The sequence below is a fragment of the Haliotis asinina genome, chromosome 5, assembly GCF_037392515.1.
Source record: "Haliotis asinina isolate JCU_RB_2024 chromosome 5, JCU_Hal_asi_v2, whole genome shotgun sequence".
Taxonomy (NCBI): domain Eukaryota; kingdom Metazoa; phylum Mollusca; class Gastropoda; order Lepetellida; family Haliotidae; genus Haliotis; species Haliotis asinina.
This window is the reverse complement of record NC_090284.1, coordinates 47,141,028-47,164,302: the sequence shown is the minus strand read 5'-3', so window position 1 is coordinate 47,164,302 and position 23,275 is coordinate 47,141,028. Positions and strand designations below refer to the sequence as shown.

At 40.9% G+C, this 23,275-nt stretch overlaps 1 protein-coding gene across 1 annotated transcript in view; it reads right to left on the bottom strand.

Moving 5' to 3' along the window:
- The window catches only part of LOC137283571 (fas-binding factor 1 homolog), a 35,164-nt gene extending 11,918 nt beyond the window's left edge, over positions 1–23,246 (bottom strand). The window contains exons 1-16 of the mRNA XM_067815144.1: positions 23,127–23,246; positions 22,476–22,523; positions 20,755–20,789; positions 19,113–19,138; positions 18,144–18,249; positions 17,142–17,451; positions 16,545–16,646; positions 14,714–14,857; positions 14,114–14,227; positions 8,237–8,473; positions 8,017–8,110; positions 6,956–7,444; positions 5,798–5,905; positions 2,010–2,092; positions 713–915; positions 127–327 (exon numbers count right to left, since the gene is read on the bottom strand). Of these exons, the coding sequence (XP_067671245.1) occupies positions 127–327; positions 713–915; positions 2,010–2,092; positions 5,798–5,905; positions 6,956–7,444; positions 8,017–8,110; positions 8,237–8,473; positions 14,114–14,227; positions 14,714–14,857; positions 16,545–16,646; positions 17,142–17,451; positions 18,144–18,249; positions 19,113–19,138; positions 20,755–20,789; positions 22,476–22,509 (2,286 nt within the window). The 5' untranslated portion in view covers positions 22,510–22,523; positions 23,127–23,246. The remainder of the gene's footprint in view (positions 1–126; positions 328–712; positions 916–2,009; positions 2,093–5,797; positions 5,906–6,955; positions 7,445–8,016; positions 8,111–8,236; positions 8,474–14,113; positions 14,228–14,713; positions 14,858–16,544; positions 16,647–17,141; positions 17,452–18,143; positions 18,250–19,112; positions 19,139–20,754; positions 20,790–22,475; positions 22,524–23,126) is intronic.
- Between the last annotated feature and the right edge of the window lie 29 nt (positions 23,247–23,275).

Below are 23,275 nucleotides of genomic sequence, written 5' to 3'. Positions count from 1 at the left end.
CAGGAATAAACATTACAAACAGCTAAAGTTGCTGACTCAAACGATACACTGCTGGGGCATGATTGAACTGATACTGATATAAACTATACATTCAATTCAGCATCTAAGACAAACCCTTCAACCTACCTGTGGGGAGGTACGGTACTGTGACTGAAGGTCCTGCATCATCCGCTGTAGCTGGGCCTGCTGTTGGAGTAGATGTTGCTGTTGCTGGAAGTCTGGGAGATGAGGCTGGGGTTGGTGCCGTGTACTGGGCTTGGGAACTGGCTCCTCCAGGAAGTCTTGTAGGGACTGACTGTAACCTGGACCTGCGTTCACTAATGAATCCTGCCAAATATAGCATTTCACACATTAAAAGTTCAATGAAGCAGTTGCATCAATTATCCATACATAGGTCTTGACTCCTGGAATCCACTCATTGACATTAAAATACAATCAACTGTAAAACTCTACAATAGACTGTGAGACTAAATGGAGGGAAAGAAGGCTACTGAACATTACATACTATTAAGGCCACAGAATACACAATTTAATAAACAGTTACTTGTCCACAAAGTTCTTGGACTGACCAATTGTGAAAGCCTGTTAATATGAACATACTATCAACATGAATATAAATTCTTAGTACCAGATAACTTATATAATCCCACTTACTTTAATTTTAAAGTAAAATAGTTCAAAGTTACTGGCAAAAGACAGTCAACATATTCACTTTTCTAATGACTTCTGGTGTATGTTCGGATGTGGTTGTGTCGTGAGAGGGCCCAGCGTACTGAGTGACATCTCTCTTCACAGGTTGTTGCTGGTACACCTGGGACATGATCTTGGACTGACGGGGAGGCCCTGGTTTTTGACCCATGTCCACTTCATCATCCATGTCCATTGTCCCGTGTCGGGAAAATCCTGCCACTCCTTCTGTGAGCATATATGAACATGAATATTTCTACTCATAATATACAAACCTGTAGAGGTTATGAATTGTTGGAAGAATGTCCTCCTTGGAGTACATAAAGCATTAAAATGTCCTACGGCAGTTGTAACAATATTTCAATAAATATTTTTCAAAACAAAAAACTCGTTTTTGTCTTGTGACACCACCCCTACTCTCGACATCTACCTCGTACCTCACTTTTCATGTTGTCGTTTGCCATGTACCCTTCAAACCCTTGATGTCACAGCCTCAGCAGAGAGTGAAAGAAACACACTTAACGTATCACCAAACCACTGATGTCGATCAGGTGGGGGTGTGGCAAGAAGGGGTAACAAGGAGTCAATCAAAAGTCACAAAAATGACAAGTAATGAACGTAAGTCTCAGCCCCCAACCCCGAAATAAGGTGGAAAGTATGGCTACGACCTACCATGTCCACTGACAAACACCCCCCACCCCCCCAAAACAGCGACGCGTAGTGCAGGGAACGGTAAAAACAGTGGATTTTAGCGTATTACTATGTTATAACCAAGGGAACAGTAACAAAACCACCACCAATAAAATACCCATCGCTGAATAATAAGAGAGCAGGATTTCATATCCCACCAGATGACCAGCTCTCCCACTGGCGTAACAGCAGAACAGCTGCTTATTCTTCTGGGGGCCATGGGCGAGATGTGTGGGGCTGCTCTAATAAGGGCTAGAGTCCTTAAAAGTAGAAAATGCCTCTCTGGCTTGAAGTTTTGCATATTACAGTGCTTGACACTGTATTCTTCAATATTTTTATATTGAGACTTAATTCATAACAGAATCCAACTGTCGACTAAACCTAAACTGCACATGTCTGCCAGTTTCCTAAAGTCTAGTCTAGCAAACCTCTGCCAAAAATAATCAGTTCAGGTAGTCCTAGGCCACATAATGAACCCAAAATCTACGAAAATCATGGTTAGGGGGCAGTCACTCAGACTAAAGACTTTATGCACAAATTGACACTTTTCATGGGTTTATGCCTCATTCATTGGGTCAGATTGAAGGGAATTCAATCATTCTCTATTTTTGTATTCAAAAGATAACACTCACTTCGGCCTTTCATGAAACCATCATCAGGTCTTGCATCAGGTATTGGTCTTGTTGGCTTGTGAGTGTCCTCCTTAGCTGATGAACTGAAGACAAATACATTTGAATAGAAATACAACATAACTGATAAACAAAAACACATGAGGGATCAACTGATCCAAAATGTAAGTCAAGAAACCTTCTAACCATGAAGTCTGATCTTATAATTTGAGCACAAATGGCTTAAATTCGAACAAACCAGCAGAAATTTCTGTTTCCTTGAAAAGAGTACTCTTTGGGATACTTATAAGCATTAAATTGTCCATTTTGAAATTCTACAACAGTTGTAACCATATTTTTCAATAAAAAATTTACAAAACAGAAACTCGATTTTGTCTTGTGAGCCCACCCCTACAGGCCCTGTCAGGCCCCCTACAGCCAAGAGCAGGTAACTCTAAGTGTGAACCTTGTACCTCACTTTTCATGTGAGGTATCAACACAGAATGAGGGGCGACCCTACCCAAAGGATGACTCTTTTCAAAGAATCAGAAACCTCTGCAGGTTTGTTCGATAATTTTTCAAAAGAGATCCTCCTTTGGGTACTTATAAGCATAAGACAGACTCCCAAACACATACAGTCGGTGGCAGTATTTTGTCTGGCAACAACCAAACCTGCAGTGGAGTGAAATCTACAACTGATACAAAAGTAGAAAAAACACGCGCACTGAGTCACATGACCGCTGATGTCAATCAGGCGGGGGCGTGTCCAGGTTGGGAATAGCAAACCTAAGCTTATATGTGATTGGTTGAAATCAGTCGACATAAAACCCCAACCCCCAACCATTACAATGGAGAAGAATGTATGGGGACATGCCAAAACAACTCTCAACCCTAATACAGCCTGAAGCATGGCGAAAGGCAAGGAGGGGGAAAGCGTAAAAAACACTTACGCCAATGACCCAGGACTCAAGCTAATAAATAGTGTAAACTAATGCTCAAATGCATCGCTCCTGTTAGGAAGAGGGTTTTGTCGGGACGTCGATGGTAGATGGTGTGAGCAATTGTAAGATCGGTCCCCGGTGTAGAAGGCTGGGTAAGTGACGGAAGTTTGATATGAGCAGTCACATGGAAAGTAATATCGATCTGAGTGTGGTGGGTATCCGGGATTCGAATAAGGACATGATTAGTATAAAATGCAGTCAGTGTTGGGTCAATGGGTATCGCATGGATGTCCCCAACCCTTTGACCAGAGCTCACCACCACAAGCAAAGCCATCTTCCACACCAACAAGTAAAGTGAGAGAGATGATATATTTGAAAAAAAACAGGGCCAGACAGCCAATTTAGAATAATTGGCAATTCCAAGGTAGGCTGCGTCACCACCGAGCTGGTGGAACCCTGTTCATGTCAGCTACGAAGAGCTGTATGAGAAGGTGCTGCTTAGGCAAAGCACCATCAAATGAGCCATAAAACATTTAAATAGCCATGTAGTACACAGATATGGTGGGGGTCACAAGGCTCTCAACCAAAACGGGGTCTTAGTAACTCCAATAACCGAACTAAATCTGCAGAACAGGGTTTCTGTAATCCCCATCTGCACACCACCATGTCCCTTCGTGTCCCACCTGCCCCACCTATCAACATATTGCACTGCAGCAGGAATTCCGTGCACCTGGAGTTTAGAACTGACAGAGGCCAAGCCACAAAGTGAATCCGAGGATTCAGGTGTGGCGCCTGCTGATCTGCTCCTTAGAGGGGCCGAATCCCAGGTCAGTGCTAGTCTGGTCCCTGCTGAGATACAAGGGAGTACCATGGCAATGCAAGGTTCCCCTGGTGAAGACAGGTGCACTTCGGAGCATCAAGGTGATTGGTAACTCTGTCACGCTCAACCCCATGGCCAGGACATCAATAGACATCAGGCTGAGACCTGAACTACCAAAGCTGAGAATCTGCACTGTACTGGGGTTCAAGTTCAGGGTTGGTGCTAGACCCCAGGTTCAGAGAGTACGAACCTCGATCATGAGACACATAGGTGTAGCCTTGTAAAGCAGGATTCCCCTGGTGTTATGGAGAAACATCAGAGCATCAAGGTGAACGGCAGTTCAGTAGCTCCGGCACACTCAAAAGACTCTTGGCCAGGGCATCAATAAACATCAGGCTGAGACCTGAACTACCGGAGCCAGAGTGCAGGTCAGGACCTCCCCAAAAACGTGCGCTGGTGCAATCTCAACTAGTAGATATGGTATCAATCTCCTGTCAGAGCATGCAAACCACGTCTGAGGTAAAGGTGAGCACCGACAATCTGCTGCTGAGTAAGAAATCAATTGCTAGTGCAGCAACATTGCTTGTGGGAGAGGTGTAGGCGGGGGATGGATTATCCTTAGAAACCTTTCATTAAATATAATCTGAATCAGATTAGTGAAAACAAACTCTGTGTGCCTGAAAGAATGCATGAGAGGCGCAAAAACCCTGGCAAAAAAAACCCTGTATACTCTCAGCCACGGTGTGTGTAAACATATGAATGTGTGCATGTGTAACATAAAACAAACTAATGTAACAGGAAATTATTTTGAACAGCGGAGACACACTTTGGCATCCTGTGGCAGTAGGGTGACACTGCAAAATGCACAGGGCTTAAACTGCAAGACACAGAACCACGCCAGAGTTACTTGCGGAAACTGGGAAGCAACAAACATATACACACACACACAAAGCTGAATAGCAAAAAAAACCAGAGAGATACGAAATGAACATGCTATCACTCAACAATGATGCAAATTCGCTGAAAGGGAGAATTTAGGAAAGCCTACCATACAGCACGCAAAGATACTAAATGAACTCTCTACTACCTGCTCCAAGAACATGCGGCAAGAAACCACGATGGCGTGGTCCATCATTTTGCCTGCCACATGGCTGGAAAACTGAAAACCCACAGGATAGATACAATATAAGATGAATATATCAACACATGAAGTCCATCTAACGCACATGTGTAAAGAAAGGCACCATACATACAGACTAAGATTCTTTTACACTCGTCATATCGGTAGGACAGAAAACTCAAAATGAACACCACGCACACCCTTTCAACAGAACAATAGCATGAGGTATGAGGTTCACGCTTAGAGTTACCCGTTCTTGATTGGGGGGCTGCAGCAGGGCCCTGTAGGAGTGGTCTCACAAGACTAAAACAAGTTTTTTATTTTGTAAATATTATATTAGATATATGGTTACAACTGTTGTAGGATTTTAAAATGGACATTTTAATTCTCATAAGTACACCAAGGAGGATCGCTTTTGAAAAACAGAGGTGACTATTGAGGGGGAAAAGACCACTGTGATACCAATAGTCTACTGCAACATACTATTGCGATCTGATATTGCAATAGTTTTTTCTCCTTGAATTGTCTCATTTGAAGTCATTTCCTCAATGAATGCATCAACAGTTTTTTCATTTTCTCCATTAACTGACAGCTATCTGAAACTCAAAAATTGCAATCCAACGATAGATTAATCCATTCTTACAACCCTACCTTAAATGTAGGTGGGTCTCAACGTCCTTATTTAGTACTGTTGTGGTTTGAGAGTAGTTAAATCTATGGCAGATTTGAGTGTGTAACTGTAATATCTGATTCTCAGTAGACAAGTATCCTTGACATAATTCTTGATTACACTGTTTTGCATGCCATAGGAAGTGTATGCAACAAAGTCAGAATCAAGGTAATAGTTTCTGATATGAAATAGTATTCCATGATCATTTGTACAACTCCCTTTAGCCAAGTCCTGAAACATGAAAATGGCAGTCAGTCTTACCCTGAGCCTCGTGTAGGTGGAGGAGTGAAAAGATCCTTGTTTCGTTCATCTTGCTTGTTGAAGGCTGGAGGAGTCTGGCCTCTGAAGGCCGGTGAGTCTGGCCTTGATCTGCAGAAAAAGGTGCTGATCAGAGTGGCAGCTGACTTGGTTAGAATGAGAAGGAAATTTGGCGCAATGCCCCTTTCAGGTATATCTTGATAAGCCAGTCTGATGTGAGAGGAAAGCCAAAGTAATGCCTTGCAAATTGACTACATTAGCAAAATGCCATAAGAATTGGTATCAAGACCCCTGTCAAGGCTACAGTCACAGAAAGGGCAAATCTAGGAATCAGGTCCATCATTCACCAAACAAAGGCAATTCTGCATTTTTGATGAATGGGCAATATCAGCAGTGGTAATATACAGATGGGTACATTCCAAAGCAAATAATCATATGTGATAATAAATGTCTTTAGAATTACATGATATTTGTTCCTAGTCACATATCACTGAAATAGTTCAGGATATGAGTCAGTAAACAAAACAAATGAGGCTTCACCTCACAGTTACCCATATTAACATATTTGATGCTGGACCCTCATAGGGTGTGAGGACCAGCTATAAACCAAGTCCCTGAGCCTGACCAGCCAATCCCCTTGGTCTCCTTTTCTAACCGTGAGCTGCTTCTGGGTAGGAATGTCATCTGGGGTCAAATGATCAGACACTGGGGTCAAATGATCAGACACTGGGGTCAAATGATCAGACACTGACAACTCAATCCCCTTGGTTGCCTAATTTAACCATGAATGGCTACAGGATACAAATGATCTATACCATCTGGTACAATGACACCTTGTCAGACACATTGTGACCACCCAATCCCCTTGGTTGCCTAATTTAACCATGAATGGCTACAGGATACAAATGATCTATACCATCTGGTACAATGACACCTTGTCAGACACATTGTGACCACCCAATCCCCTTGGTGTCCTAATTTAACCGTGAATCATTATAGGGTAGGAATGATCTATTCCAACTCGTATTTTGACACCTGATCAGACACTGTGACCACCCAATCCCCATTGTAGTCAGCTCTCAAAGTGGGTACTGGGTATTGGAAATTCTTGGCCTTGAAATAACAGGTAGATCTACTTGAATATAAGAAATTCCTACTTACGTGAGTATATCATCCAGGTCCACCTCCTTGCCCAAACCCAAATAGTCATCATTCTGATTGGCTGCACCACTCATACTAGAAAACACTGGCTTGTCACTGGCATCTTTCTTCTCAGGTTCAGATTTCTTATCAGCTAATCCTAACCAGTCATCTGCGCTGTCTTTCTTAGGCTCTGTCTTAGCTGGTTGTGTCCTTCGTGCTGATTGGCTAGATGGTGGAGGGGTCCTTTTGGGTCTGAAAAAGTCCTCATCACTGGATTCAGAATCTTTGAGCCCTAACCAGTCAGATGGACTAGATTTTGACTTTGTTTCGGTGGGTTTGGGATCTGCTGGTTTATCTGCTGGTTTTGGAGTTGAGGCAGGTTTGTCATCAGTATCAAAGTCCAACCAGTCCATTCCTTCTGGCACCTTCTTAGCAGTGTCCCCTGGTGACTGACTTCGTCCTCTAGACGCTGGTTTGTCTTCACCAAAGAGATCATCATCTTGAAATCTAGAGTCAACCAAAATGTTTCCAATTTGATAACAATCTCCCCTGAAGAATACTTGGTACAATAGCCAGAAGTTCATATTTAATCATAAAAGCTATATTACACCGCCTGCAAATAACTGCCATGGAACGTTTGTATAGCTGTACTTAAAGCTTTGAAGAAAACTAGCATGCATAAGTCTAGGACATGAAAATATTTGAAAAATTTTTACCATAAAATGTCTCAAATTATTTGTTCAGGATACAACTATCCATATTTGTACGGATAAAATGTAGTCCTAAACAGGGGTTTGAAAGTGAGTGAATCTGGCACTTCATGTATTTTGCACAATGCATTTATCAACAGAAGTCAATTACTAAACTATCAAGAGTCACACATACTACCATGGATGCATTAACTGTTTTTCATTTCTACCAATGTTTAATTATGGGAGACTTAACAAATGCAATCCATCAACAGTTTAATGCATAGTTACAGCATTAACAATAACAATTTCAGACTGTCCTTGTTTCCACCATCAGCTGTTTCTTCCAGATAAGGTATTAAAGGATACTTCTACATCAACACTACTCACCTGACTGACCTCCTTGACCCTGGCCTTGACCCTCCAGAGGCCACTGATGGCTGGTAATTCCCAAACAAAAAGTCATCTTCTTCCTGTTTGTCAGCTTAACACAAATATAAAGAAACATTAGATTGTAGATAGTCTTCAGAAATATGAAATATGCCAGTTAATAGGTCCACGATTAGATCATCGCTAATAAAGTTATTCTATGTACATGTATATCCCTTACCTGTTGGCTTGGAGTATTTAGAGTCCAACACAAATGTTTTCTTTTCTTTTGTCTCTAATTGTGCAACTGCTGAACCTTTCCCAAGCAACCCATCCATGAATGACTTGGCTGACCCTCGACTGTTCTCAAGGTCATCAAGCTTGCTCTTAGGCTTTTCTGCACTCTTGGGCTTGTCTTCCATTCCAAGCATGAAGTCATCTTCATCGCTGAAGATAACTTCATCTTTCTTCTTGACAGCTGAGACAAGAAGAAGTATGCATATGTTTTAAATTGTTTAATAAATATGGTGCAGCATAGTCTAGGATAGGGGGGTAAAGACAACCAAGTTCCAAATGATTGGTTCTCATTTGTAGCCTATTATGACAAGCATGGGTTGCTGAAGACCAATTCTTACCAACATCTTCACAGGTGAATTCCAAACAAGGAGTGAGGATGGGAACACTCATGCAGACAATGCATTCACATGCATCTTATATCATTCTCCACATATTGGGCTGGACGTGTGCAAAAAGATATTTGGTTCTACTTTCAAAGGCGATAATGAAATATGTACACAAAATGAGACACTGAAAATTTCGGTATAAATTGTTTATTTATGTACTTATCCCATCTCACGGTATGCACCTCCATCTCTTGATTCGACACTGAGTGGAAGGATGTAAACTTTTTCTCTCTAGGTCTCTCTTTTCTATCTGCCCAAACACTCCATTATCCTCATTATAAGACAGCTTCCACACTCGTGCAAAGCATGCGACACATATCACCAACTACCCACGTGATTATCCCCGTATCATCATTCTCTTTCTTGGAGCCAATGAGAATATCAATCTTGGCGATCTGCGTAGCAGGGAGGAAGGGCAGGAATCCATCGCATGAGATGAGATAAATATATATATATATATCAACAATTTATTCTAAAATTTTCAATTTTTTCAACTTATCCTATTTCACGGTATGCACATATCCCATGATCTGACGGCAGGATGCAGATACCCTGTGTCTTGATAGTGTGAACAGAACTGTGCAGATTGGAAACAGCTGTATATCGTAATGCACAAGGGAGGCCTGTTATGCATACATGCAACACCTATGCTTGTGACAAGCTCTCCAGAACTCCCAGGAATATGGGTGCTCCCAAGCGAAGTGGTGTTCGACCACAACCTCTGAAGAGGGACATAGCTCAGCAAGAAAGATGCCACTTCACCACAATTTTCAAGGTACCCCCGTAAATTAAACTCATAGACAATAATTGGGTCAGCCTTGCTTCGAGAAGACCCCTACAGACACCGACCAGAGGAAAAAAAAAGAAATGTACAACTCAGTAAACATCACATGACTCTCACTCCTTTGCATAAGCTTGATCAAAGGATGTGCCCAGCAACTTTGGAGTCAGAACGCAACAAAATCAACTGGAATTTGGGAATGACACACTTCACTGACGTAATTGCTTCAAAAGTAGAAGTCAGGAACCGTGAATTGTTGAACCCTTCAACATCGTGATACAGAATCGTGCTCCAGATTCATCCAACCACCTTAGTGGTAGTATGTCCATGTCATAGTGTCAACCTAAGAGAAGGAATTCAAGCACGTGAAGAAAGAAGAACATAAGGTAAACAAACAGTTCACACATATATTTTAGAAATAACAAGGAGACAAATAATCATGAAGAACCGTTTCCTATCTGCGTTGTTGGGCCAAAGATAACTGCTGCGCAAAGATGAGAGGACCGAAATGGTGCATGTCTTGAATGTCACATAGATGGAAGACAGAAAAAACCATCTGAAGGAGTATCGCAGATTCTGTCAATCATAGTTGGTTCATGTACCAGACAACTGTGGAGTTGTCCGGCTGAATAAGCAGGGTGGACCCTCAAAGTTTTGACGCCCAATAACAAATAGCAAGCAGAGCTGCCAAGAACTCAAGCATGTTGACGTGTAGGCCGCGCTCTGCATATGATCACAGCACGGCCAACCGATGATGAAGAAAGTGGGCCTCCATCATGTGAGCGACACATCAACAAACAAGTGATGCGTTGGTGTGAACAGCCTCAAATAAACTCCAATGCAAACATTCTGTTCGTCCAGCCACCACTGAAGAAATGGACAAAGATATTCGGGCAGATGAATCAATTCCTTGGGTTTCTCCAACATTAGATATGGTTGCAGGAAGTGTTGCAAAGGTCAAAGTTGAAGCTGTCCTTTCCATGTCAAAGCCTGAGCTGATGCCTGCCATTGTCATAAAATCCTGGCGACAGTGCTAGCAGAAGGAAACGTTAAATCTTCAACCACCTGTCTTGGGGAATGAACATTATGCCCTGTAGCATGTCAATTGTCACCCCGATGAATTGAAGAGACTGTGTTGGTGTAAATTCTCACTTCGCAGTGTTTAACAGCCAGCCCATTTGTGAGATAGCCTCATACTGAACACTGACTGACGTAAAAGAGTGTATGGACTGCTCTGAGAATAAATGCAATCATCTATGTAGCTCCCAAATACGACCCTGTGGAGAAGAAACCTGGTGATCGGCTTGGTGATCCTGGTAAATAAGCTACAGGGCTGCAGAAATTCCAAAAGGTACAATGGTCCATCAACAGTAGATCCCTTGAAACACGCAATGAAGAGATTTCTGCGACTCTGGATGAATGGGTGAGTGAGTGAGTTTAGTTTACCCCACACTCAGCAATATTCCAGCTATATGGCAGCGGTCTGTAAATAATCGAGTATGGACCAGACAATCCAGTGACCAACAACATGAGCATAAATCTATGGGGAACCGATGACGTGTCAACCAAGTCAGCGACCCTGACCACTCGATCTAGTTGGTCGCCTCTTATGCCTTTTATGGCAAGCATGGGTTGCTGAAGGCCTATTCTACCCTGGGATCTTCACGGGTAGTGAATGAATGGGCACATGAAGATGAAGATAAGCATCTTGAAGGTCAAAACTGATAAAGAAATTCCCTCTCTTCCAAATCATGTGAAGATAGATATCATCGAGAAGTGAGGTGGATGCTGAAGATAATGGGCATTGAGTATTTTCATGTTGAAAATGAGTCTTGTGGAATTTTTCATGGGAACCAGGAATATGGGGGAATAAAACCCCGGAGTCCTGGGTGTTGGACCGAGAGGCTGGACAGCACATTTCTCTATGAAAGTACCTATAGTGGATCAAATAACTTGGATCTGGTCTGCTGGGTAGCTGCGATGGACTGGATGATTGGTAGTTGGTAACCCTTGGTGAGGAGATTGGACACAAAGGCATCATTGAGAATGTTCCAGTTTGGAGCGAATCTCCCTAGTCTCCCGCCTACTGGGTTGTTGAAGATGGGAATGGATGGGGACGGAAGTTCCCTGTTGTGCCATGGTTTTGATAAGTCACTGTTTTGCGGCTAATCTCTCAGCCTCGGAATCAGAAGTAGATGGGAAGAGGAACCTTGGGTAGACCCGCAGCTCCTTGTTTTCAAAGCAAGGCCATGAAATCCCTGGCTTAATTCTGGATGGGAGGAGATGAACCTGGGAGTCCATTACTGGGCCATAGAAGCCTGTAGATGGGATTTCTGTAGTTTGAGTAACTCCACAAACACCTGGAATTGTGTATCTCAGTCAACCTTCATCGCAGCATCTGCAATCATGCTGTTAAACAAAGATTCTGCAAACCAAAGTTGCCAAAAAAGTTCCGCCTTGAACCTATCTTCCCAAGATGACAAATTCAGCAGACCATGATGATGAATAGCCAACAGGTAACCAAGAGAGTGCGAAAGTTGATCAAGGACAACTTGAGACTGATCCAAGATAAGAGACATACATCCTCTGATGTAGGCGTCCTGATCTGTGACAGAGTGTTCCACATATATCCAGCAACCACGTCAACCATCAAGATGATGCAATTAATGGAATGTAAGGTGTGACAAACAGCATCCAAACAAGACAGCTCCCTATCTTCAACTAAGTAAGCTGAACAAGTCCTTTTCCCACAAAGTGTCTGAATACCCTCATCCTCCTGAGAGGCAACAGCCAATGACCGGAACCCAGTGAGCTGCTGCTAAAGAAAATCTAAGCATCTTAAATCCTCTTGAGATGTTTGAAAGCGTTATCCAGAGATGAAGTAATGTGCGCAATACAAGGCTACAGGGGAAAAGCAATAAACCCAAGTCTTGTTATCTCATGTTGAAGGAAACCGATAAGCCCTCTGCATTCTGTGACATTGGAAGGTGGAGCTTCTCCACAATTCAGGCTAAAACTTGGGGTTCATCAACAAGTCCGAACTTCCCTCACTGGAATCAACAATGAAATGTGCTGGAGACAAGTGATCCAGTGGAACTTCAGCACTGGGCACCATAGGAGGATCTTTAGAAGATGGAGCACTCAACTGATTCCAAACAGTCCTAATAGTAGATAACATCTCAGCCGGACCAGGGGGAGTAGAAGTCTCTGGTGCAGGAGTCCATGACTCTGGAATAATCTGCTTAGTCATAGAACCCTGAGATCTATAATCAGAACTTTGTTGGTCAGAACTTCTATCATTAGAACGATATCTGGATGGGGATGAACCGGAAGATATACCTAAGGAGACCTGCTGTGGAGAAGTATTGACAGGTGAACAATGATCCATGGATCTAGAGCAATCAGCAGCCTTGATCGAGTGTGAGATCTAAGGCGACAGGTTGAGTGAGTAGAAGAAGACATAACAAGCTGATGTGAAGATGAAGTACAAGTTGGGGACTTTGGAAAGCCAACCAGTCTGAATAAAGAAACATGCTTAGTAGAACGCGAATAATTCGATGATAGTCTTTCTCAATGGTGTAGGAGATCTAGTGGACCTACCCGGTCAACAAATACGCAAGATAATTGGAGGCTGCTCCACATGACTTGGAACAGATCCTGTCTGTACTGGGCACACATGACTGTAAGATCCAACAGAACTTGGGGAACAATCAGGAGAAAAATATTACACTGAATATTGCTTAGTAGAACCCCATTTTGGAGAGAGGCAGTTCGTCCCATGCCGATTCGGTAAAAGTTGATGTTTCAGCGAATGATGTCGGTTCAGCAAAAGGTTCCTGTTTGAAAAAGAACTTGGCGAGCGATGTTGGTTAGGCAAAAGGTTTAAGTTCAGTTAATGAGTCCCGTTCAGCAACTGGTGTCGGTTCGGCAAATGGTGTCATTGGTGATTTATGATCTGGAGAGGTGCGGACAAATGAATCATTTGATACCACCACTACCCAGGAAGTAGTTTAAGACAACAGACATTGATTGTTAGCATGATGTGAACCAAGTAAAATCTTCGGAAAGATCAGATGATTCTTGCATAAATTCTTCATCATTTGATTGATGTTGACTGAGACCACCAAGCAGATAAAACTGGATGATTGAATTTCCCTTTTTTGAGTAACTAGGTCCTCCAAGCACTGCAGAGTGACAAGCCCAATCAGCAACCCGACGTCAGCAAGCCTTAGTATGTTCACCAAACTCCTCAATGGCGAGATGTTTACATTTTTCGTCCTGAGAATCCCACTCGCATAGACCAACACAATCCACACACAGCCAATAAGTATCGTTAGCAGAAAAACCTTTGTTACAGCGAGCACATTTCTACCTTTTCTTCTGATCAACCTTTCCCATTTTGAAGAGAGTAAGAAAACCTGTCCACATTAGCGTGCAACATGAAATAGAATGATGATTCAGAGATAGTCACATGGGTAGTTGGTGACACGTGTCTTATAATGAGGGTAGCATTTAGTGTTTGGGCAGACGGACAAGTGTGACCTAGAGAGAATCAAGAGAGAGAAATGCATATCATGAGATAAGTTTAAAAATAATGACTTTATTTATCAGTTTTCAGATGCCAAATTCCCAGCTTCCCAATTCTCCAGCTGACCTGGCTTAGGTTTAGCTGCAGCTGGCTCTGGCTGTGGAGGCTCCTCCTCATCTTCCTTGCCGCTTCCACTTCTAGTTGGTGGGCGATCATATAAATTCCTTCTTCTAGGAGATTCTGAAACAAGAATTACCATGAGGAAGTTGAGTCACTCCAAAACAAACAACATGAATAAATGTGGAGTCAAACACTGTTTTGTACATGCTGAACAATATTTCCAAATGTATCATACCTAAAGGGACACAGCAAAGAGACTAAACCAATGTGTTCAAAAGACAGACTGCAGCTCTACAACACACAATGTAAACCAAGTCCATACTGTAAAACAGAATTATAATGGAAGAGATCATTGAGGTCATGCAAGAACTGTGATTCAGTCAACTTATACCTTGCCTCTTTGTTCACACTACTTTCATTATGTTATAAAATCAACTAAACAAACATATGGGGATATGTATCCATGGATCACTTACTTAACACAAAATAACATTGTACATGCTTCTCCATAGATATGATCATCATACACCCTACCCCAACTCTCATCCATAAATTAGGTACGGTCCCTAAGGAAAGAAGGGATATTATCTCATTTTGCCAACTTACGAGGTTCCTCTACAGGGGGTGAAGCAGGGGGGTCTTCAACAGACTTCTGTTGCTTCAGAGAAGGTTTGGCAGCTGGCTTGTGCTGGGCTAAGGATTCATCATCTGAGAGATCCAGGCCAGCTAGAGGGTCATCCTCATCAAACTCTGCAAAACCAATACATTAATATGTTAAATGGGACTGACCAAAGAAAGTCCATAAAGAACCATAAACCTATCACTGCAAGATGTATCATTAGTTGGTTGATTGGCTGTTTAACGCAGCACTATTCCAGCTATGTGGAGTTGGTCTGTGAATAATCGAAATTGAGACCAGACAATCCAGTGATGAACATCATGAACATCAAAATGAACATCTACACAGTTGGGATATGATGACAACCAAGTCAGCTAGTCTGACCGCTCAATCCCAATAGTCACCATAATGCATGGGTTACTCAACCCAGATCTTCAAGGGTCCTTGATGTCATGCAACTCTCAAAGTATTGCTATAGGGGTCCCAAAAGCAAGCATTATTAACGAAGATCTGCACCGCATTCTATCAATCAGGGCCTAGATTTTCAAAGCTCTCTTAGTGGTAAGATAGTCATAAGTCAATGTTAATGTGTGGCACTTACGACTATCTTAGCACTAAGAGAGCTTTGAAAATCTATACCCTCGATACTAATCATCTCACACAGTGTGTGAAATAGCATTTGCCCAGCGGCTCCTGGCTTCCTAGTTGCATTATGTGCGCTTACAACTTTATTTTATAGTCAACCCTGTGGGCCAATACTTTTTGCAAGGGTATATGTTTGACCATGTCATTGACTACGGGAAATATTTCGAAAATAATTTTCAAATGTGGTAGCTAGACAATGTATGTTTAGTTCATGATCACTCAAACCACAACTTCCACAGATCAGTCTATCCATTTATCTAACACTAAATGTGATTGGTCTAGAGAATGCTTTCAGCCAGTGAATAGTGATGGTCTTTTCTGATAGTATGTAACAATCACAAATCAATTCATTAATTACATTATTTTAACACCTCTTCTCAGTTTCCTATTTTAAATACAGGGCTGGTTACATGTTAATAGGGCCAGCCACATTTTTCAGCCATCAGCCCTGAGGGCTTGCTGGGTATTTCAGGAGTTTCTTACACTGTCTCACGCAGAACACGGTTATCGTCACCCTACAGATTGGAGTTAACTGCAAGACACCATTTAACTGAGAGAAAAGTGCTGAATGTGAGAAAGGACAAATTTCTTAATTCTGCTGGAATCTGTATCTTGATACCATTTATTCTACATGACATGACTGACACTCCCTGGCCATCCACTATACAGATTACAAGATTGGTTCCAGCTCCAAAACAGGGAAGAAAATGTCCGAAGGGAGTCACATGGTCAGCAAGGCAAGATTAGTGTTTTGCACTCTCTTACTGTGACTGCATGAATTTCAGCCTTTAGAGTCATATTAGACCCATATGTGACACTAATGAACGTGACAGTAGGTATTACCATTTCCATTCTGTCTGTGCCTAATACTTTATAGGGAGTTTGGAAAATCATAAAAAATGAAAAGGCGTGCTCACACTAGCAGAAAATATAACTGAAGTTACTGGAGAACATAAATTGTTCACACTTGGTAAACATGTAAGAAATTGAACAAAGAGAAGAATGCATAAATACCTAATCCATTGTTAAGTTAAATTAATATATCACAAGCACACTGATACTACTGGCAAGACAAGTTCTGCAAGAACAACAAATAATGATCAAAACAGCATTGTCCTTGAAGGATAACGTTTATCTCAATTAAAAACAAGTGAGTTTGATGATCACACTCACCTCCAAAATCTATCTTTGGTTTAGATTTAGGCACTGTACGGGGACGGTCATCTTCAGGTCTGGCTTGTCCAGGCTTTAAGTTTTCACTTTCTTTATACAATTCTGATAAAGAAGAATGACATACACTGTCAAAACAATAACAAAACATAACTTATGACACACAGATCTCTAGATAATAGATCTAATATCAACATACCCAGGGATTCTAAACACACAATGATTTGTTTCAGTTGTAGGGACAACTGATACAGATTGAAACGATATCCAAACTTCAACTGATGCAAAAGTTAACCACACAACCATGGATGGCAAGGATATGGCAGATGGAACAGGTCTCTAGCAGCATATAAAAAAACAATCAAAGTCATCCACAAAAGATAAAGTCTAAAAGTCGGAATAACTATGACACTCATGATAGCTAAATGCTACGTAACTGAATTAGATACGCCAATGAACAGGTTACCAAGAGACATAGTGACCTCTCTGCCATCTCAGAAACCAAAGCCAAGTTTTTTTAAGCAATTACTGTTTGAAAAATTCAGCTGATTTAAAGTTGGTCTGACCATTAAACAACCACAAATGGCAGTCAACACACACCTGTCATCTTCCCTGGGGCTGTGCCAGGTTTGGGCATGGACATCTGTGGAGGTGGAGAACTGGGTTTAGAAGCATTTTTTTTCATCTTGCCTCCCCGAGGACTTGCTGGGGTGTCACTAGTAGGGGAGGCCACTCTCTGCGGGGACCCTGGCTTGTTACCCCCTGACCGAGGGGTGTTGCTGTTGGAACGTGGTGTGCGACTTCTACGAGGTGCCGTCTGTTTACCAGATCGTCCACTTCCACTTTTGATGCTTCCTTTCTTTTTCGGCAGCTGCCCTCCGAACAGATCAGCATCCATATCATCCAAGCCCTGAAAACACATCAGCTTGATTAATATGTGCACAGTTGCATACTGTCTGGTGGATAGTGTGTAAACTTGCAGAAAAGATCAGTCGGACAGCTGGAAAACCATGCATATTTCGCATGCTTTAGTTTAATGAGTATATCATACACACCGAGGTTTTAGCAGGTTCTAACCTGCTATGTATGAAACCTCCTACTCTGATAAAATACCACCAGGCATGAAGATATGATGACACTGTCAAAAGAACTGTAGGTCACTTGTGGTGAGAGAACTCTGTCCTTCTGATCTTAATGAAGGATGCTTGCATTCTTGATCCAATCAAAAATGTCAGCTTTCTAAAACAATTTGCCTTGATTTCTGACTACGTCTGTTAAACATTTTTCTCATTTGACTGACACAGAACAATTCTTTTCTTCTGCCTTCTGAAAGTACATGACAAGGCGCTCACAAACAAGAGTTGTACAAAACATCAACTAAATAATCAATGTTTTTATTCAGAAATAGCTGTCTAAGATTTTTTCAATATGCTGGTCTGAATGCGACAAGACACTCACTAGTAATCATTTACTGAAAGTTTCACCTGGCATGACCTCCAACGGAGTTGTCCCTTGATCTTTGTGCAGAGAGGTCCTGGAGTTCTCGATCTGATATTTATGACATGACTGACAATTTCATTTCTTCCATGACATCAAACTTACCCCCAAGTCTCTGGCCATCTGCTTAGCATCAACATCAGAGACTTCAGAATCTGCATCCTCTCCTGCCTGAGCTGCCAGATTACTGTAGAAATCTTCATCCAGAGCACTGCAAGTAACCACCATGGCAAGTGATTATTCTTCAAAGGCATTTATACTCATGGATTTCACCCTAGTTGTAAACATTTGTGACCTGCACTGACTTCTGAAGACCAGTGTTAGAACTGGTCTTCAGCAACCCACACTTGTCGTAAGAGGAGACTAATGGGAGTGGGTTGTCAGGCTGACTGACTTGTTTAACACATGTCATCGTATCCCAGTTACATAGGCTGATGTTCATGCTGTTATTACTGTATTGTCTGGACCAGACTTGATTATTTACAGAACCCCAACATGCAGCTGGAATAATGCAGACTGCAGCGTTAATTAAAAAATAAATTCAACAGTAGTATGAGATGAACTGACACAGATAATTTGATGGCGTTAACTGCACGTGTACAGTTGGTTTTAACCTATATCTAGGAAAGTGTAAAAATATCAAAGGCACCCTGCACTAAGTAATTTCAATGTAATGTTTCTATGTTAACATGAAGGCAAGTACGCTGCTACATCACACAAGAAACAATCAGTGTGACCTGCTCCACTTTAGGCTTTCCTCACAAATCAAACTGACATGCTGTGAAGTAACTGACATGCTGTGAAGTGACTGGAACACTGTCCAAATCTGCATTTAACCTTTGTAGCTAAAGCTATTTTGTTCATAATGCAATTTTTTTCCACTCATCACATAAATGTTGTAAGTATGCATATCAAAGTGATATCTTGTATTACTGGTTATTAGTGATATCAATTCATGAGACTTCAAAACTCACTAATAAGTTAGGATAACTAGAAATCGTCTTCTATTCAGAACTATGCAGTTTAATTATATACACTCAGTATCGCAGCCATGACAATAAGCATCTTTCTCACCTTTTCCCACCTCTCTTCAAAGGAGCCTGAAATGAGATCCCAAATGTAATTAGCCTTCATTGATACTGATAGCATTCTGTTCATAAACCACTATGAACATAACATTTCCTACAATTCATAGTATCTTACAGTCCAGTCTATCATTCACACAGGGCGACCATAGCTAATGAATGGATGGGTTAAAAGGCAGCTATTTTGAGCATGTTGGTGGCATAATGATAAACAGATATCAAAATCTTCGTAAAATGGAGAAGGTTCAAAGGTTAAAACAGATGCACTCTTAAGCATGCTTATACATTTGTACACATTCAGATTTATCTGACCCCTTATCGTGTCAATTATTTGACTTGTGAGCAGATGGCTTTATTTTATGTTATGACTTTTTAAGCTAATATCTGCAAAGCAGAGAAAACAAATTCCTCATCTCATTGCTGACATAGTCATATGCTCATCTCATGTAATAACTAACCCCACGAAAGTGGTTCCACATTTTTTTGGAAAAGCTTGCTTCAAAACAAGGAAAACATTTAGGCACATCAAGAAGTTGTAAACAATGTTACTTAGTTAACGATGCGAGAATTGAGATATAACATATGACAAACAATGTGGAATTTTTCAGTTTCCGTAACCGTATGGTCGTTTTCACATACAAAAACACTAAATTATAAGCATTTTTTGTCACATATATCTTGATGGTTGAGCACCTGTATGTTTACACATGCGATTACCGAGGGCCTCGCATGCCGTAACAAAGAAGTCGGCAGTCTTTCAAGCGTGAGAAAATTAATTACCTCTGAGTAGCAAGGTGACATTGAGTTAATTTTCAGGCGTGTCAATTTGTGGGTCACTATAATTAATTCATCCGGATGATCAAGCAAGCCTGGACAGCTGTGAGCAAAAAGACAATTGCTAACTGCTTTCGTCATGTGGATAATATCCAATCAAATGAGGACCCACAAGAAGACATGGCCTTGACGGAACTTCGCAATGTTCTACAATCCTGTGCACAAGTTGCAACTGTGACTGTTACTGCCGATGATCTTGTGAATGTCGACAGTGACGAACTGACCAGCGAAAGGAATGAAGATTTTATGGATATCAACTTCTTTACATGAGAACACGACATTTCGGAGTTAATGCTTACTCCTTCATCCAGGAATGAAGATTTCATGGATATCAACTTCTTTATAGTGAGAACACAACGTTTCAGAGTTAATGCTTACTCCTTCATTAACTCCGAAACGTTGTGTTCTCATATAAAGAAGTTGATATCCAAAAAATCTTCATTCCTATGCATTTCACTTCTAAATGCCCTTCAAAGACTTGACCAGCGAAAGTCCTCTCGCTTTTCAATACAGCCAGTGCAAAAGGCTATGATAGATTTCTTCAAGCGAGCATAACTGCATGAACAGGTATGAGACATTGTATGCACTGCTATTTGTTTATGTGTACAGCAATCAATAAAGATTGTGTCTGATAACTACTATGTTTGTTTCTTTCTACGTTTCTTCGTACATATGGCCCGCGATTCAGATATCCAAAAATCCGCTTATCCAAACAATTTCAATAAAAACACAAGTGTTCGGATAAATGGGGAATGACTGTATTTGGAGTTGTAAGCACTTCTAAACTTGTGCCATACCTTCTGAACTGGTTTCTTCTTCTGCACAGGAGGCCCTGAACAGACAATGATACTGATAGAAAAACTCAACACATGAAATAGAACATAACACAAAATGAACAAATATGACAAAGGCACAAAAAGCAGTATACATAAACATATTAACCCAAGATTGATTATTGAAGGAGAGGTGTCAGCGGTATATCTAATCATGGCAATTAGCTGAAATAAGTTTTGACTAAGTGGTTCCTGTATCATCAGAGATTCAGATCCTCTATCATCTTTGCAGTTAATGTTGTCATCATCTGCATTATGAACGGCTACTGACATTTGGCATGTATATGAAGCAACCCTCTATTATTCCTGTATTGCTAGTTATTTACTGAGGCACACTGTACAAGCAACTAACACTGTCAAACATTTCCTTAACACAAGTAAAGAACATAAATAGTTTTATTGTTAAAATTATTTAAAGTTACTTCCTTTATGTTTTTAGGACAGAAGATATGCAAATGACCTTATAGCTGTCGCAGGATTACACTTGATGAATTAAATTTAGATTCATGCTAGATGTAATGGCAGTAGGGGTCATACTAGTTTCAAAATGTTCAAGAACAAGCTGAAAAGAAGAATACTTTGAAATTTCTATGATTAGACATGACATTCCAATGAAATAAATGACTCTTTGAAGAGTGATGAATTTATTTTACGTAATTTGCATATGTAAACAGCCGGTGCAGGGCATGAAGTTTCTGCTTTCAGGATAATTTCATGTGCTGTGATAATAGTGTTCCTGTATAAATCTTCCCGTCTTATGAAAAGGCACAGTAATCATGATAAAAGTTATGACAAAAACCAAAGACAGTCAGGTACAGTTTTGTAAAATCTACTACTGTAAACAGCCACATTTTCGCAACTGTTTAATTTTCGCGAACCTCGCGTCAGACTTCATGACGCGAGAATAAAAACATGCGATAATATAGATATATCATTCACTTTACTCAGATAAGTCAACAACATAAAAACAACACAAGTGTACACTGCTCATTCACGTGTCACTGCTGGGCTAATCTGAATTAACACGTGTCACTTACTGATCTTCTTACTAACAGTTTTCACAAGAGATTAGCTTTTTGCCAACCCCTCAGAACAATGTCTTTCTGTTTGGAGAGCTTGTGAAGATATTTCACTATCCACTGTATATGGCTTCATAACACTGATTCGCAAGTCTATTGTTTCATTGATGTTTGTCTTGCAATTGGCGGCTACCTTCTCTGCATACCACTGTGTAAATCTGCGTAAGCAGTCACATCACGTGAGAAGAGATAATTTTATTTTCATTGCTCTAACACCCGGTTAAAGAGAACTAGGTTTGATATCAATTACATTTGTTTTTAAATCACTGCGCAAAATGTTTATCTTATAACAACTCAATGATCACGCACCTGGGTGTTGTGTCAAAACATTCAGATGCCCTCTGTTACAAGATCACATGTTTGTCACGTGACCGGTCTTTTTCATGGCTGAATGAAAGATTTATCGATCAATAGTCTACTTGAAAACCATAGTCATGTAAAGTACCCTTTAGACCTATATCTCAGGCATTTATACTGTATTGCATTTGTCAATATATTGGTCAACTAGCAGCTCGCGAAAATAAGAACGTGCGAAAAGGTTTAGTGACCGTCACTCACGAAAATTTAAAGGTGACAGTTTACAGTATCTGAAATCTGAATTCATACCTTCAGCAAGGAGATCATCTAGATCAATGTCCATCTTTCAGCTGTCACCTGAAAATCATTAATGTCAGGGAAATGGTTCATGGGACATGAAAGACAAGAATGAAGACCATCTGATATTGAAAACAGAATGTGGTTGTCATGTGTATTTCACATCTCGATCAGCACCTCGGATCTTTCACTTGTTTCATATAAATCATGTCTCTATAGATACGCACTAATGAAGTTGACAATCTTTCAGCTAGCAAGTGTTGTAAGTACGTGTTGATCATTAAATAAAAAGGTAAAAAAATAGGGCAGACCTGTCTAAGATACTTATTCAAATGGGTAGATTCGCTTGCTATTCCTATTTCAGTTTTATTAAGTGTCGTTTCTTATCAATTAAATATTGTAGTATCTATAGATAGCATATTAAGCAATTCAATTTCACGCGCCCATCACATTTAATAAACAGGCGGTGGTCAAATGGCGTGGTGACCATACGTACAAACTATACATAAGATGTGACTGATACATCTAGACATCTGACAACATGTCAGAACTGATGCTGGTTTCAACAAGTAGATCAACACAACAAACTTAGATATTTCTCTACCTAGCCAATCACTGTATTGTATAAAACGGTACACTCCAAAACATAATAAAAGGATTTACCATGCAACGTTATTTGATCGAAAAATATTTTTCAACATGAAAATTGAACGAAAGTGTTGTTTATTCTCTGGTGACTACGGACGCGACGGCTGCCGCCATGTTTTGAAATGTCACGTGACTCTCGCGAAATCTCGTTATACCGGAAGAGA